Here is a 17,302-nt window from a genome sequence, read left to right as displayed (position 1 = left end):
GCATCTAATTTTGTATTTTCATTTTACTATTTGATTTGATTTGTATTGGTTTTGCTTTTGGGAAAATATTGCGAAAATGGAAGCAAGTGAAATAAGAGCGTTGACGGTTGACGAGTTGAGAGAGCTTAATTTGAATTCAACAGGGTTGAAAGAGATTCTCAAAATAGGTTGTTGAGTATTTTACCATCGATGAGACAGATGATTAAAATGAAAAGGGGAGTGAACATTCATTTACAACAGTAGCAAATGCAGGTGCAGGGCATTACTAATAAATAGAACAGATAGGGTTGCTTTTACACTTCGTGATATTAAAGAGAGCGTATCCGCGTTTACAGGAGACAATTCCACTGACGCTAAGCATTGGATTGTTGAATTTGAAGACGTTGCTGATACAGTGGGCTTGAATCAGTCATAAAAGTTTGTTTACGCAAAACCACTTTTGACAGGCGCTGCTAAGATATTTGGATTTCCCTTAAAAAGCTCTAGTTGATGAATTCGGTGAAAGGATATGCGCTGCAGAAATTCACCGTGCCTTACGCAATACACGTAAGCAAACAAAAGAGCGTTTAAACGAGTATTTATACATGTTAATAGAAATGGGTAAATCCATATCGTTGGATAATCAAAGTATCATTTCATATTTTGTAGAGGGAATTCCAGACGCTGGGCCAATAAAATAGTGTTGTATCAGGCAAACAATTTTAGAGAATTGAAAGAACAGTTACACGTGTAAGAAAGGTTAAAGGACTTCACTATTTGTCAAATGAGTTGAATGCACCTCAAACTTCAGAAAATTCAAGTGATGGGGAAAACAAGCGAAGTATTTCTAAAAAAGCTTGTTATAAATGCAACAAAGAGGGTCACATAGCGAGAAACTAAATAAAAAGCAATACAAAATGCTTTAAATGTAAACAAACTGGATATTAAGGAAAAAGCTAAAGATATCAAAACTGACGAAGATATCAAAACTGATAGAAGAGGGTAAAGCGGATTATAGAGCCAGGAAATTAAATGATTTTTACTTTCTAGAAATTACCATGAACAATATAACTTTTTCTGCATTGGTGGGCAGAGGTAGCAAATAGTATTGTAACGAATTTTGTGAAACTCCGCTTATTTTACACCTTCTACTAACGTCCGTATAGCTAAATTGTTGAATAAATAACTCCAATATTCAATAGTGCAAATAGGTCTTTATTAGACTATTTTGAAAATACTTCACAACAATAGCATGCTTAAATCAAACTGATTACCGTCTACTCAGCTTTCTTATACTCTCTGCTGTCTCGTTCGCATATTTCTAGGCGTTTCTTCTGCTAGAATATTCTACTTGGTTACCAGCTATACGCGTCGCGTGTGTATCTGCAGTTTATAGCCTCTCGCATAGCCATATGCGCGTGTATATGTGAGTAATGATGATTGCATACTTTTGTAAGTATCCCAGATATATGCATGTGTTTGTGCGTATCTCTGCGCTGATTGTATGTACATATGTGTAGACATAATGATTGACTTGTTTATGTACATACAAGTGACTGCTTAGTATCAGCTTAGAGATCATAGCATCCCTTAGTGTTGCTAATATTCGTCACACTGCCCTGCACCTAAATTTCCTGATCTAACCGCTGCTAGCCTCTCCAAATGAACCACCCTTTTATTTCGTCGTTTCCCAATGGTTTGTATGCGGTAGATGGTATCACTGATCCTCTTCACAACTTTGTATGAGCCTTCCCAACTGCAACGAAATTTGGATTTAACACCTTTCCGCCGGTGAGGGTTGCATAACAGTACCAAATCTCCCTCCAAGAAACCTTCCGAATTTTTGTTGTCGTCGTACCTGTGTTTCATCTTACTACTCATTACCCTGGTTCGTTCCCTCACACTCTGTTGTTTCACCAATGAACTACTTCGTAGAGCTTGCGCTTGACGGATTGGCTTTGCATAATCAGTAGTGCGCCCTGGCTTGAAACTACCCTTGCATTCTTTCTGGGAAATTCTTTCCTTCGTTTTAGTGCGTCCATTTGGTTTTGTCAATGCCAGTGTTTCTCTCGCAGGTATCTTTGATTTTGCTTTGTTTGGCCCATTCGTTCCATCAACCTTTGCCCGATCTACTGCCTTTGACTTTGGTGGTATTTGTCGAGTCGCCTCCACCAGCACTCGCTTACTGCTGAAACCTTTCTCCAAACTGAAGTCGAGTGGTACATCCTGGTTCTTATACCGCATATTCCTTCTTTGCATGTCGATCCTGATGTCATGGTCAACTAAGAAGTCCACTCCCGATATGACTTCATCAACGATCTTCGCCACAACGAATTTGTGTAAAATCGTGACCTTTCCAATTAAGACCTCACATACAACTTCCCCTTGAACTTGGTTATACTCCCCAGTGACCGTACGCAATCTTCCTCCAGGTAACGGTTTTACTCTCCTGTTGACCAAGTCAGATCGGATTAAGAAATGAGATGCGCCCGTATCTACAGTCAGTACACGCTCCTTGCCATCCACGTTTCCTTTGATGGTAAGACTGCTCGAGCTTATTCCAATTTGCGAGATAGATATCACAGGACATTCTATAGCTGGGGCAAGTTTTCGATCTCTACATCTGTCTCGCTCTTGCTTATCTCCCCCAGCTTTACGTTTACGACCAGCCAAGTTGGAACTACCAGGACCGGTGCTGCAATAACGTGCAATATGTCCTTGGTTACCGCACTTGAAAAGCTTCATAACTCCAGCATTTTTCTGTTGTGATCCCTTCAGTGCTTCCGAAATTGTGTCTACCCAATCTTTCTGCTTCCACACGGCGTGCTTTGCAAGCTGGCTTACACAGAAGCGATGCTGTTTCCTGAATCAGACCATGTGATACCGTTTCTGTGAGTGTAGGTTTTGGGTTTGCGTATGTCGCTCGCTTCGTTTCAGTATCCCGTATTCCATTAATAAAGCTCTGGATTTTTACCCTTTCGGTGTATTCCATCCACGGGTGCGTCCGCATTCGCTAAATGTGCCAGCCTTTCAACATCCGACGCAAACTCTTGCAATGTTTCACCAGGCCTCTGGAAGCGGTTCAGTAACTCCATTTGGTATATCTGTCTCCTATGTTCGGTTCCGTAACGTCTCTCTAGAGCGCCCATCAATGCTTCATAATAGTTCCGTTCGCCCTCTGGAATGGTTTGTAAGATCTCAGCTGCAAGCCCTTTCAATGCCATGAACAGTGCAGCAACTCTATCTTCAGCATTCCAATGGTTCACTGTTGCGGTCTTCTCAAACTGAAGCTTAAACACCTGGAAAGGAACAGAACCGTCAAAGGATGGTGTCTTTACCTTCGGTTTAGACGTTGACGTGATTGGGCGGTTTAGTTGTAACTGCTCCATACGACCTTTCAAATCATCGACTTCTGCCTGAAATTCAGCGATTTTTGCATCCTGCGCTTCTAACTGCGAAGATATTTGTGCCACCTGCATGATAAGCGCTCCTCCTGTGCTTGCAATTTGGTGGTTATACGTGTCTCCTGCGATTCCACTTGGGATGTATATATGTCTTCTGCTTTTCCAGTTGAGATGCTATACGTGTCTCCTGCGATTCCAGTTGGGATGCCATTTGGTCTGCAATCTTGGATGTTATGCGTGTCTCTTGGGATTCCAGTTGGGATGCCATATATGTCTTCTGGGATTCCAGTTGAGATGCCACTGTCGATGTTTGTACAGGTATTGCAGCCCATATCACGTTCAAGTCTGTGCTGGTAACTGCCTGCGATGTTTCGTTTTTCTCTTCAATTTTTGTTGTTGTCTCGTCCCCATCAGGATGAAAGACATCATCGTACACATTAATTCCTTCCGTCTCCATAGCGTCTCGTAGCCGTGCTTGAAGTTCGATCTTATTGTCGGTTGTATTCAATCCACGGTTCTCCAACTCCTTTTTCAGTTGCTGGATCCTTAATTCACTTAACTTTGCCATGCCTTGTTGTCCTCTGGAATTTATTCAACAATTCCTCTTCTGACACCAATTGTAACGAATTTTGTGAAACTCCGCTTATTTTACACCTTCTACATTTTACACCTTCTACTAACGTCCGTATCGAATAAATAACTCCAATATTCAATAGTGCAAAATGGTCTTTATTAGACTCCTTTGAAAATACATCACAATAAGACTTATACTTCGCAACTAATAGCGCACTTAAATCAAACTCATTACTGCCTACTCAGCTTTCGCCCCTTTTATAGTCTCTGCTGTCTCGTTCGCATACTTCTAGGCGTTTCTTCTGCTAGAATTTTCTACTTGGTTACCAGCTATACGCGTCGCATGTGTATCTGTAGTTTATAGCCTCTCGCATAGCCATATGCGCGTGCATATGTGAGTAATGATGATTGCATACTTTTGTGAGTATCTCAGATATGTATATGCATGTGTTTGTGCGTATCTCTCCGCTGCTTGTATGTACATAGTATGTGTAGATTTGTTTATGTACATACAAGTGACTGCTTAATATCAGCTTAAAGATGATAGTATCCCTTAGTGTTAATATTCGTCACATTATAATGATGTATGACACACTCCTAATGTTTGGTGATGTGGAGTTAGGCAACGAAAAGCTACATCTAAGCGGGGTAGGTAAAGGTCAACTCACGACACTGGGTAGCTTTTATGCGGAAATAAAGGTAGACGAGGTAGTTCTACATGTACGGTTCCATGTGGTTAAGGAAAGAGATGCACCATATACGGCGATTATTGGTTGCGACGTTTTAAAGAAATTTGAGTTAGTAATAACGGGTGACGAGATTCGTTTTAAGCCAGTGATAAGTACGGTGACTATAAGTTCATATTAAAAAAACAGAACTTTTTTAAAACACATAGTTTATTTAAAAAATAAATAACATTTCATACGAGTTTGTTTAAATCAACAATTACATAACTAAAGTGCATAAAATGCAAATCACTTGTATTTTTCTGAAGCATAAATTTGTTTAATTATATTTTCCTCGTTTTAAAAATATTTTTATTCGCCTTCAAATATTATAATTTATTAAATTTTGATGAGCTCGAGGCAGTTTAAAAAATTGAAACACAGTTTAAATGTTTATATTTCAATTTTATTTGGTCGATATTTCGATCTCATTCTGAGATCATCCTCAGGAAACAATTGAATATGTTTTACTGACTCAGTAATATAAACATTTAAACTGTGTTTCAATTTTTTAAACTGCCTCGAGTTCATCAAAATTTAATAAATTATATATTTTCCTCGGTTTGTAAATATTCCTTAAATTCTAAGCAACTAAGTCATAGTTGCATCTAGCTATTAAAATAGCTTTAACAGTCTCAATTTTCATTTGGTTTTTTTCATCAGTCCATATATTGTTTAGTATAGAAAACATTATTTCAGTGGGAGCATTTGACCCCGGTAAACACAAGTTAAATTCAACTATTTCCAAAATATTTTTAAAAGGTATAGAATTTTTCATAAAATGTTGAAATATTTCAACCCATTTACTGTCAACTAACTTTCCTCCGTCCGTCTATTCTTTTAGTTTACTACTTATAAGTTTTGACGCAAGTGACCTCAGCAAATAAGTTCGCTGTCATTAATTTTAATTTGACTTCTCTTTTCCATAATAAAACTCAAATTTCTTTCAACATTTTGCCAAGAAGGCATTTTACGCATAAGTGCCCATTCCATCACTCAACCTCCTTAAATGCATTATCCAACTGATTTAAATATTCAGTGCAATTAATATAAAACTGTTTAATATGATCTTTAATTTTATTTACATTTTCAGTTCCTGTGTTCTCAAACTCTGAAATTATATGCTTCACCATGAGTGGTCAAAATATTGCATTCCTGCGTTCTGTGATTTTTAATTTAAGTTCTTTTATAAGTAAAGACACTTCAACCATACAAATATTTTGTGATGGTTTAAAGAGTTTGTTAGAAAGGGATATGACAGAAATCGTTGAGGAACAGAATGTTGATCCGTCGAGTGTTGGGGAAAGTTATGTCAAGGAAATTGAAGACTTAATACAGAATTATGTGCCTAAAAAACCGGAAAGTTCACCAGTAGAAATGAAACAGATATTAACGGATGAAGTACCCGTTTATCAGCGCCCACGTAGAATGACTTTCGCGGATCAGAAATTTGTGGATGAACAAATTACAGACCGGTCAAAAGAGGGAAGAGTTCCTCCGAATACGCTTCTCCGATAGTACTTACTAACAAGAACAAGTAAAGGTGTCTAAGTGCGGGTGTAGCCGAATATTATATACTCAGCGTGAGCCTCAATTGTACATTTAATTTCAGATAAATTACTTTTCAACATAACACGTGGCACCGCCCGTTTAAAAAAATTTCTCCCCATTTCCTCTTACAATAAAACTTGATAAGTGAAATATCATTGATTCAAAACTATTTTTTGCTAAGAGATTTACAAGGTATAATCGAAACAGCTGTCGCCTTGTCCGTCCTGATGTCACGTTGTTAAAATTTTTCCCAAATTATTAAATAAATTATAAAATTAAAAAATTGCTTCAAATAAAATGTTTTCATACATTTGAAAAAGCAATATGGGCAATCCCCGATTATTAAAATCATACAAACAGACAAAATTGGTTAATTCGTTGTAGTTCTATAAATAGAACGAAAACAGCAACAAAAACCAAAGTTTCTTTGAAAACCGCCGTACCAAGCATAGCTTTAACACATAATTGCATACGAAGTATGCAATGTGTAAAAGATTAAAATATGCAAAAAGAAGGCAATTGGGAAGAACTTTACAACAGTCATACGTAGCTGAATGCGTTTACAACCATTTCAACTATCGTAGGAGTGCGAGTTCGACTCCCACTCCCGGGAGAAAAGGCTTTGAAGAGATTTACAAGGTATAATCGAAACAGCTGTCGCCTTGTCCGTCCTGATGTCACGTTGTTTAAATTTTTCCCAAATTATTAAATAAATTATAAAATTAAAAAATTGCTTCAAATAAAATGTTTTCATACATTTGAAAAAGCAATATGGGCAATCCCCGATTATTAAAATCATACAAACAGACAAAATTGGTTAATTCGTTGTAGTTCTATAAATAGAACGAAAACAGCAACAAAAACCAAAGTTTCTTTGAAAACCGCCGTACCAAGCATAGCTTTAACACATAATTGCATACGAAGTATGCAATGTGTAAAAGATTAAAATATGCAAAAAGAAGGCAATTGGGAAGAACTTTACAACAGGCATGACGTAGCTGAATGCGTTTACAACCATTTCAACTATCGTAGGAGTGCCGGTTCGACTCCCACTCCCGGGAGAAAAGGCTTTGAAGAGATTTACAAGGTATAATCGAAACAGCTGTCGCCTTGTCCGTCCTGATGTCACGTTGTTTAAATTTTTCCCAAATTATTAAATAAATTATAAAATTAAAAAATTGCTTCAAATAAAATGTTTTCATACATTTGAAAAAGCAATATGGGCAATCCCCGATTATTAAAATCATACAAACAGACAAAATTGGTTAATTCGTTGTAGTTCTATAAATAGAACGAAAACAGCAACAAAAACCAAAGTTTCTTTGAAAACCGCCGTACCAAGCATAGCTTTAACACATAATTGCATACGAAGTATGCAATGTGTAAAAGATTAAAATATGCAAAAAGAAGGCAATTGGGAAGAACTTTACAACAGGCATGACGTAGCTGAATGCGTTTACAACCATTTCAACTATCGTAGGAGTGCGAGTTCGACTCCCACTCCCGGGAGAAAAGGCTTTGAAGAGATTTACAAGGTATAATCGAAACAGCTGTCGCCTTGTCCGTCCTGATGTCACGTTGTTTAAATTTTTCCCAAATTATTAAATAAATTATAAAATTAAAAAATTGCTTCAAATAAAATGTTTTCATACATTTGAAAAAGCAATATGGGCAATCCCCGATTATTAAAATCATACAAACAGACAAAATTGGTTAATTCGTTGTAGTTCTATAAATAGAACGAAAACAGCAACAAAAACCAAAGTTTCTTTGAAAACCGCCGTACCAAGCATAGCTTTAACACATAATTGCATACGAAGTATGCAATGTGTAAAAGATTAAAATATGCAAAAAGAAGGCAATTGGGAAGAACTTTACAACAGGCATGACGTAGCTGAATGCGTTTACAACCATTTCAACTATCGTAGGAGTGCGAGTTCGACTCCCACTCCCGGGAGAAAAGGCTTTGAAGAGATTTACAAGGTATAATCGAAACAGCTGTCGCCTTGTCCGTCCTGATGTCACGTTGTTTAAATTTTTCCCAAATTATTAAATAAATTATTTTTTGCTAAGTTATAGCTTATTATTCTAGTCTACGACCCCTTTAAACTTGTTTTATATCTAAGTTGCCGTGGTCTTTAACCGATCCCGTCCATTTTTACTACAAATATTTTCTGCTATAAGGAAAATATGTGTACACAATTTCATTACGATATGTTAATTTTTCTTCGAGTTATAGCTCCCGGAACATAGAAAATTGTTTATTCATAAAAGGGGCGGTGCCACACCCATTTTCAAAAATTTTTAGTGTTTTCCAATTTATTGTTATAATTCAATTTAGAAAGTAAAATTCTATTGATATAAAGCTTTTTTTCGCAAAGATATAGCTTATTATTTTTGTCTACGACTCTTTTAAAAAATTTTTTATATAAAATTGAGCGTGGTCTTTAACCGATCTCCAGAACCATTTTTTCAGTAATAGTTCCTGCTATAGGGAAAAATTATGTACCAAATTTGCTCCCGAAACATAGAAAATTGCTTAGTCATATAAGGGGCGGTGCTACGCCCATTTCTTAAAATTTGAAGTTTTTCCTATTTATTGTTATAAATACACTTGGGAAATGAAATAACATTGATATAAAGCTCTTTTTTGCAAATATATAGCTTATTTTATACGTCCACGACGATTTTAAAAATCTTTTATATAAAAGTGGGCGTGGTCCTTAACCGATTTCGTTAATTTTTCTTTAAAGCATTCCTTATAGTAAAGGCAACCTCTCTGCCGAATTTTGTTACGATAGGTTTAACGATTTTTGATTTATGATTAATAATATTTGTAAAATTGATTTTATCACAAGTGGGCGGTGCCAAGCCCATTTAAAAAAATCTTTTTTTAAATTTTTATTAAGAGTCTCAATATCAGTCCACACGTCAAACTTCAATATTCTAGGTGTATTATTTACTAAATAATAAGGTTTTTTGTGTTTTCCAAAATGTTATATATATAAAAAGTGGGCGTAGTTATCACCCCATTTTGGCTCATTTTCAATACCAATCTATTCTGGGTCCAGGTAAGCTCGTGTACCAAATTTGGTGAAGATATCTCAATATTTCCTCAACTTACCGTGTTAACGGACAGACGGACGGGCATGGCTCAATCAAATTTTTTTTCGATACTGATGATTTTGATATATGGAAGTCTATATCTATCTTGATTCCTTTATACCTGTACAACGAACTGTTATCCCATCAAAGTTAATATACTCTGTGTGCAAAGCACGCTGAGTATAAAAACGGTACAAAAAGATTTTGCGTAGATTATAGGAAAATAAACGAGAAAATAGTAAGAGATAATTTTCTTATGACGGTTATCGATGAAGTACTGGACAAATTGTATGGCGCATACGTATTTACGACTTTAGACTTGAAAGATGGATTCTTTCACGTTCCTATTGAGGCAGCTTGGAGGAAGTATACGGCGTTCGTAACCCAAACAGGACAGTACCAATTTTGTTTCGTACCGTTTGGCATATCGAATTCGCCGGCCGTGTTTTGTAGGTACATACAATCAGTTTTTCAAGATATATTGAGGGATGGTACAGTAATTGTGTATATGGACGACATCATCGTTCCAGCTAAAGATGAAGCCGAAGGTATACGGAAACTTAAGGTGGTTTTAGAGCGTTCAAAAGAATACGGTTTGAATATGCAATGGTCGGGTCGAAATGCGAATTTTTGATACGGCAAATAAATTTCATGGGGTATATCATAGAAATGGGGAAAATATTACCGTCTAACGAGAAAACTAGCGCAGTCGAAAACTTTCTGATACCGAAAAGTAAAAAAGAAATTAAACGCTTGTTAGGGTTAACTTAATTTTTTAGACGATTCGTGATGAATTACGCAACGGTAGCTAACCCGTTGACGGATTTATTGAAAAATGATGTGAAGTTTTCTCTGTCCGGAATTGAAAAGTGCGTTGACGAACGCACCGGCATTAAAGTTGTATAATCCGACGGCATATACAGAGGTCCACGCAGATGCCTCCAAATATGGATATGGCGCAGTGTTACTGCAGAGGGGCGGAGAGGATCAGCAATTGCACCAGGTAGAGTTTATGAGTAGGAAGACAACTCCAACCGAGGAGAAGTATAGTTCATACGAACTTGAGGTTTTGGCGATCATAACGGCTGTGAAGAAATGGAGAATTTATCTCAGAGACATCAAATTTAAAATAGTTGCGGACTGCAACGCTTTCGCGCTTACCATGAGTAAACGAGAGGTGTCGGACGGGATTATGAGATGGGCTATATACCTTCAGGAGTATGATTACAATGTAGAGCACCGAGCAGGGACTCGCATGAGACATGTTGTCGCTCTCAGCCACGTATATTGTTTAATAATCGAAGATTCGCTAAAGTATAGTTTACGAGATGCACAGGCGGAAGATGTGTGGATTAGGGATGTAAAGAAAGTTTTGGTAAAAGATGCATATGAAGACTATTTTTTGAAAAAAAAACGACGTATTGTACAAAGATGTAGTGAAGGAGCTGTTAGTAGTACCTTCCTCTATGGAAGATGAGATCATACGACTGGCACACAATCAAGGCCACTTTGCAGCCAAGAAAACGCAATAACTGGTCGAGAAATTTTATTATGTATCAAACGTGAACGGCAAGTTCAGTAGGGTGGTGACAGGATGCGTTGAGTCCATCATAACGGATGCTAAGTCAGGGAAAAGGGAAGGGATGTAGACGAAAATCAACAAAGCTTGCGATCCTCTAGGGGCATATCATGTAGACCACGTAGGTCCACTGACTGAGACGCGGAAGAAATATAATCATATTTGTCAAATTTATTTTTATCAAATTTATTTTAATCGATATTTCGATTTCAAACTGAAATCATCTTCAGGACTGAAAGGCATGTAAAAACAAAAACATATTAACACATAAAACATAACAACATTCCATAATTTTTAACTTACACTCTTGAGTGCACCTGATCGACTAATTTAACAAATCTTAAAATAAACAAGTACAAGGGAAAACGATAAACAAAAAAGGTAAACATCTAAAGAACCGTAATAATAAACAAATTTTTACATAAACAACAATATGTTAAATAATAGGCAGTAAGTGGCGCTCGGCACATTAGCGTTGGGACAGCATATTTGGAACGACACTTTTCTCACGAGGAATTGTAGTTGTTGTAATCAACCGACGATAGGCTGCCGCGCAGCCTTCTACATCCGCCTTAAAATTTATTCTTTGATCTCTTGGTGTATTGATAATATGAAGCATTTCTAATGTGTATCTTTTGTTGTAATGCCTCTCTTGTTGAATTAATGCTACGTTGTTTAAATCTGGAGAGTGCCCGGTTACTCTGCAATGTTGTGTCAAAGCTGTTTTATTATCGTTAGCGTGGTCCCGATTTTTGATATTAGATTTATGCGCGGAAATCCTTGTATTTAATTTTGATTTTGTAGTCCCGACATATACTTTATTGCATACGTGGGACCCGTCGCCGTTACATGAAATTTGGTATATTACGTTAGATTTCTCGTATTTTTCGATTTTGGTGTTTTAATTTACATATACATGGCCTAGAGCTCGAAAAAAAAAATTGTATATAAATTTCCAAAATAAAGGCCGAAATAGAATAAAAGTAATCATATTTTCGTAATAGTGGACGGATTTTCCAAATTTGTTTGGTTATATCCAACAAAGTTCACTGGGGCAGAGCAAGTAGTTGAGCGGCTACAAAAACAGGCGCCGACTTTGGGAAACCCGAAGCGGAGAAGGTCAAAAGGAAAATTTTGAGAGATCGCAGCAATCCATTTGAGTTTCCAGAGACAGCGTAATTATAAATATTTCTTAATGTGGGTTTCTAAATATTTATGGTGTATTGCAGTTACATTGCATACTATCACATAAACAAAGAGGCTTTCCGAATGGTATTGGACACCATTGAAGGACGCTTAACTCGCTCGAAAGTTCTGCCAGTGCTGCATCTAGCAGCTACGTTACGATTGTTAGCTGAAGGATCCTATCAAAGATCAGTTGGCAGGATTCTAACATGAGTGTAGGAAGAAGCACGGTGTCAACGATTTTAGATGATGTGCTTCGTGAAGCCCTTCGCAATATTTGGAAGTTTCTCCATAAATTCAATCAAAATACTGTTTTGCATTGAATTTTTATGCTCTCCCCTATTAAGAATGAAAATATATGTAAATTTACATTTATTTTTATAAAATAAACTTTTATTTACTTACATTTTTAGAAAATACCCAACTACAAGAGAAATACAACTATGAAAAAATTAAATCCAACAGCATTTAACTGATTGGATTGTTTCCGATAGCAAAATCGATATTATCGGATTCTGTGACACCTAAAACCGACACTAATTCCAATTCGAACATTAAACCGATAACATTGGATTTCATGACACCAAAGTTATTATTTTGTCCTTTTTAAATCCGATACCGACAACAATTGGATTCCATGACAGCCCTGATTATGTTTTTCTAAGAGAAACTGACTGACTGAGAATGGCGGCCACCGTGGTGTGATGGTAGCGTGCTCCGCCTACCACACGTTATGCCCTGGGTTCACACCCCGGGCAAACAAAATCAAAATTTTAGAAATAGGGTTTTCAATTAGCAGAAAATTTTTCTAAGCGGGGTCGACCCTCGGCAGTGTTTTGCAAGCGCTCCGGGCGTATTTCTGGCATGAAAAACTCTCAGTGAAAAGTCATCTGCCTTGCAGATGCCGTTCGGAGTCGGCATAAAACATATAGGTCCCGTCCGGCCAATTTGCAGGGAAAATCAAGGGGAGCACGACGCAAATTGGAAGAGAAGCTCGGCCTTAGATCTCTTCGGAGGTTATCGCGCCTTACATTTATTTTTTTTTTTTTTATAAGAGAAACTCAAAAGAAAGAAAGAAACATTTACTGGGATATTGCGACGGTACCATTTCGAAAACCGCCACGTAATCATCATAGCAAGATTGCCTAGTGATTAAGGCAACTGCAGTTTCACCGTGTGATTCGCGGTTCGAATCTCGGTGAAACCTTTGGTAACATTACGAAATTGCCTGATGATGATTACGTGGCGGTTTTCGAAATAATATCATCGCAATATCCAGTAAATGTTTATTTCTTTTCAGTTTCCTTAGAAAAACATAGTAATTGAATATTCAATTATTATAAGCCGGTATTAAGCCCATGAATTCTTAATAATAATTATAAATTGAACACACCATTACAACAAACAAACTTAAATATAACTAAATATCATTTAACAAAATACTTGTAATAACTAATGTTCAATACATGTTCAAATACAAACCGTGTCGTGTTTTGCTGGAAATAAGGATGAGTGAGGTAAGAACCACATATAATGTATATTGGAACGATTTTCCATCATCCCTTGTCAAATTTGGTTTTGAGACAAGCCGGTTTCGGCGTTGTGCCATCATCAGTGTCGATTTTCGTTCTGATCTGTTGTTGTCATTTGTCCTGTATTTATAGTTCGTAGGTACATGATCAGGTATTGTCAAGATTGATGCTTGTGTATATTTAGTTATGTGTACCGAGGGTGGTTTTTACTGATCGATTTGTGTGGCTGGCTGGGGCAGGTAAAAATCCGTAATTTTATTCGTTTGACCTTTTTTGTGGGTTTGCTGTTTTGGTGCGTTAATTAAAAAAAAAAAAAATAAATGTAAGGCGCGATAACCTCCGAAGAGATCTAAGGCCGAGCTTCTCTTCCAATTTGCGTCGTGCTCCTCTTAATTTTTCCCTACAAATTGGCCGGACGGGACCTACATGTTTTATGCCGACTCCAAACGGCATCTGCAAGGCAGATGAGTTTTCACTGAGAGCTTTTCATGGCAGAAATACAATCGGAGCGCTTGCCAGACACTGCCGAGGGGCGACCCCGCTTAGAAAAATTTTCTTCTAATTGAAAAATCTTATTTCTAAAATTTTGATGTTGCTTTGCCCGGGAGTTGAACCCAGGGCATACGGTGTGATAGGCGGAGCACGCTACCATTACACCACGGTGGCCGCCGTGTTAATTGTTTTGTATTTATTTGTTGTTGGGTGTTTGTCTGTTGTACCTCTGTGATTACTTTTTTTCTTGCAAACAAGCTTTAAAGGCTCGAATATTGTGTCAGAAATTGTGTTTATCTGTTCGTTTATTATTCTACCGTCAAATGTTTTCTGTTTGCAGATTTCCATGTTTTCGAGTACGTTGGGACGTCGGCCTTTTGCTTGTATGTGAAGAACCCTAACTGTTTTATTGATGTTGCCTGGGGAACATTCATTCTCGACCATGTGATTCGCGAAGTTAGACTCGGGTATAATGTTTGGATTCCGTATTTTTTTGTTGTAATCTCTAATATGTTCTCTGAACCTCGTTCTTATTTGCCGTCCTGTTTGTCCTATGTAACTATGTTGCCATCCGCAAGTAAGCTTGTATACGTCGTGGCTGCTAAACTGATCCTCTGAGTTAGTATTAGTTCTTAGTTTTCGCCCTAGATTGTTCGATGTTTTGAATGCTGTGTTAATGTTGTGTTTTTTAAAGAAGTTTGCCAATTTATATGTTGCTTTTCCAATATATGTCATAGTCGTCCAGCTACTATTTTCCTCCTTGGAATGGGAAGCCCTGCATCGGCAATTCTTATGGAAGTGTTCATGCAAAATCTGGAAGAAAAGTATATACAGGTGCTAAAGTCCAAATTAGGCGTGTCATTTTATGCGTTTTAACTACTAATAACGAAGAACTTGTACTGGAGTACCTCAACAAGCAGCACGGAAATATAAAATTTAAAATGGAAACCGAAAAAGGCGGAGGAATCAACTATCTATATCTCACGATAAATATTGATAAAGAAGCCAAAAGATTTAACTATGACATATATAGAAAGCCAACGGCCACCGACACAATAATACATAATACCTCAAATCACGCCCAACAGCATAAAAATGCAGCATTAAGGCACTTGGTACATAGACTTGAAAGAACGCCTCTTACAGAGAAGCATATAAGACAGAACTTGAGGTCATATATAACATCGCTGCAAACAACGGATATAAAAAAGCACTGAACATAGGCTCAAAAGGACAAATGGAGAACCAAAAAGAAAATAATAGCTGGAAGACTATGACATATACTGCAAAAGCAACATATAAATTGGCAAACTTCTTTAAAAAATACAACATTAACACAGCATTCAAAACATCAAACAATCTAGGGCGAAAACTAAGAACTAACACTAACTCAGAGGATCCGTTTAGCAGCCACGGCGTATGTATACAAGCTTACTTGCGGATGCCAACATAGTTACATAGGACAAACAGGACAGCAAATAAGAACGAGGTTCAGAGAACATATTAGAGATTACAACAAAAAAATACGGAATCCAAACACTATACCCGAGTCTAACTTCGCGAATCACATGGTCGAGAATGAGCGTTCCCCAGCAAACATCAATAAAACAGTTAGGGTTCTTCACATACAAGCAAAAGGCCGACGTCTCGTACTCGAAAAATGGAAATCTACAAACAGAAAACATTTGACGGTAGAATAATAAACGAACAGATAAACACAATTTCTGACACAATATTCGAGCCTTTAAAGCTTGTTTACAAGAAACAAAGTAGTCACAGAGGTACAACAGACAAACACCCAACAACAAATAAATACAAAACAATTAACGCACCAAAACAACAAACCCACAAAAAAGGTAAAACGAATAAAATTACGGATTTTTACCTGCCCCAGTCAGCTACACAAATCGAACAGTAAAACCACCCTCGGTACACATAACTAAATATACACAAGCATCAATCTTGACAATACCTGCTCATGTACCTACGAACTATAAATACAGGACAAATGACAACAACAGATCAGAACGAAAATTGACACTGATGATTGACAAGGGATGACGGAAAATCGTTCCAATATACATCATTTAATTACTCTGTCGGAAAATCAACAAAACAAAATAAGTCAACCACATATAAACTGAATGTGTCCATAGTATTACCAGAATTGGCCGATCAAACGTAAGAACTCCAATCAGGAGCCAGGACTTACTTATACAACTCCGTCCTAATGCTAGAAGTTTTCTAGGACCTATCTTAATAGCTGCCTCGAGACCTGGGAACTCTGCCGCCCTTAATAGCTGGAAGCTTGATCTGGTCAGCGCAGTACACGAACACAGCACGTGCTCAACCGTTTCTTTCTGCAGCTCGCACTTCCTACATCTGCTGTTACTGACGATGCCAAAATTATAAGCGTGTGACGCCAGAGGGCAGTAACCAGTTGGTATGCTGATTGTAAGCCTTAAATCTTCTCTCTTCAGAGATATTAACCACTTTGTGAGTTCAATATCGTATGATTTGCAAAAGATCTTAGAAATTTTGCAACTTCTAACTTCTGTCCACTACTTTCCTGCTTGATCGATCGTATGCAACTCCTGTCTTTTTTTGATAACTCTCAAACGGATTGGAACGTTTACTGTCGATTCAGAGAGTGCTGCACCTTCCTTTGCCAACTCAACAACCTTTATGACCGGATGTATGTTTCTTTACATTTCAGGATACTTCTTGATGAAGTGCTGTATGAAATTATTGCCTTAATCGCAGCCTGACTATCAATATATATATTGACGTGATTGTAGTTGAAGCGCACTTCCTACGGAATTTCTGCTACATTCTTCGCGGCTATAATTTCCGCCTGAAAGACGCTGCATTAATCTGGCAGCCTGTAGGGTATACTTATTTCTGCATCGACACCGTAAACGGCAGACTCGACCCCTTCATATAATTTGGAACCATCGGTATACATTAGTATAGTATTGCCTGGGCCCGAACTCTTTGAAGCTCAGGCACGGGACCACATATTTCGTTTGCTCGATATTAGATGGTGCTAAACTGATATGGCTATATGGCCAAAAGCCTTGTTGCAGTGGCCTTAAGCCTTGTTGCAGTTGCTAACGCAATATTTTTGGCCATTAGGTCTGCAGGCGAGATGTGTAGAATAGCATGCAATGCTGCTGT

The 17,302-nt window shown here is 37.5% G+C and overlaps 1 protein-coding gene across 5 annotated transcripts in view; it reads right to left on the bottom strand.

The window, feature by feature from the left end:
- Nucleotides 1–17,302, bottom strand: part of Uvrag (UV-resistance associated gene) — a 297,213-nt gene that overhangs the window by 194,111 nt on the left and 85,800 nt on the right. The window contains exon 5 of one of the 5 annotated variants that reach the window (XM_067766377.1): nt 14,299–14,938. The exons of the other annotated variants lie outside the window; for them this stretch is intronic. Within the exon in view, the coding sequence (XP_067622478.1) occupies nt 14,857–14,938 (82 nt within the window). The 3' untranslated portion in view covers nt 14,299–14,856. Of the gene's footprint in view, nt 1–14,298; nt 14,939–17,302 lie in introns of those variants that run through there. 5 annotated transcript variants of the gene reach the window in all.

This window comes from Eurosta solidaginis, chromosome 2 (assembly GCF_040869045.1).
Source record: "Eurosta solidaginis isolate ZX-2024a chromosome 2, ASM4086904v1, whole genome shotgun sequence".
Lineage (NCBI taxonomy): Eukaryota > Metazoa > Arthropoda > Insecta > Diptera > Tephritidae > Eurosta > Eurosta solidaginis.
Note: the sequence above shows the minus strand (reverse complement) of the source record. Positions and strands in the feature narration are given on the sequence as shown.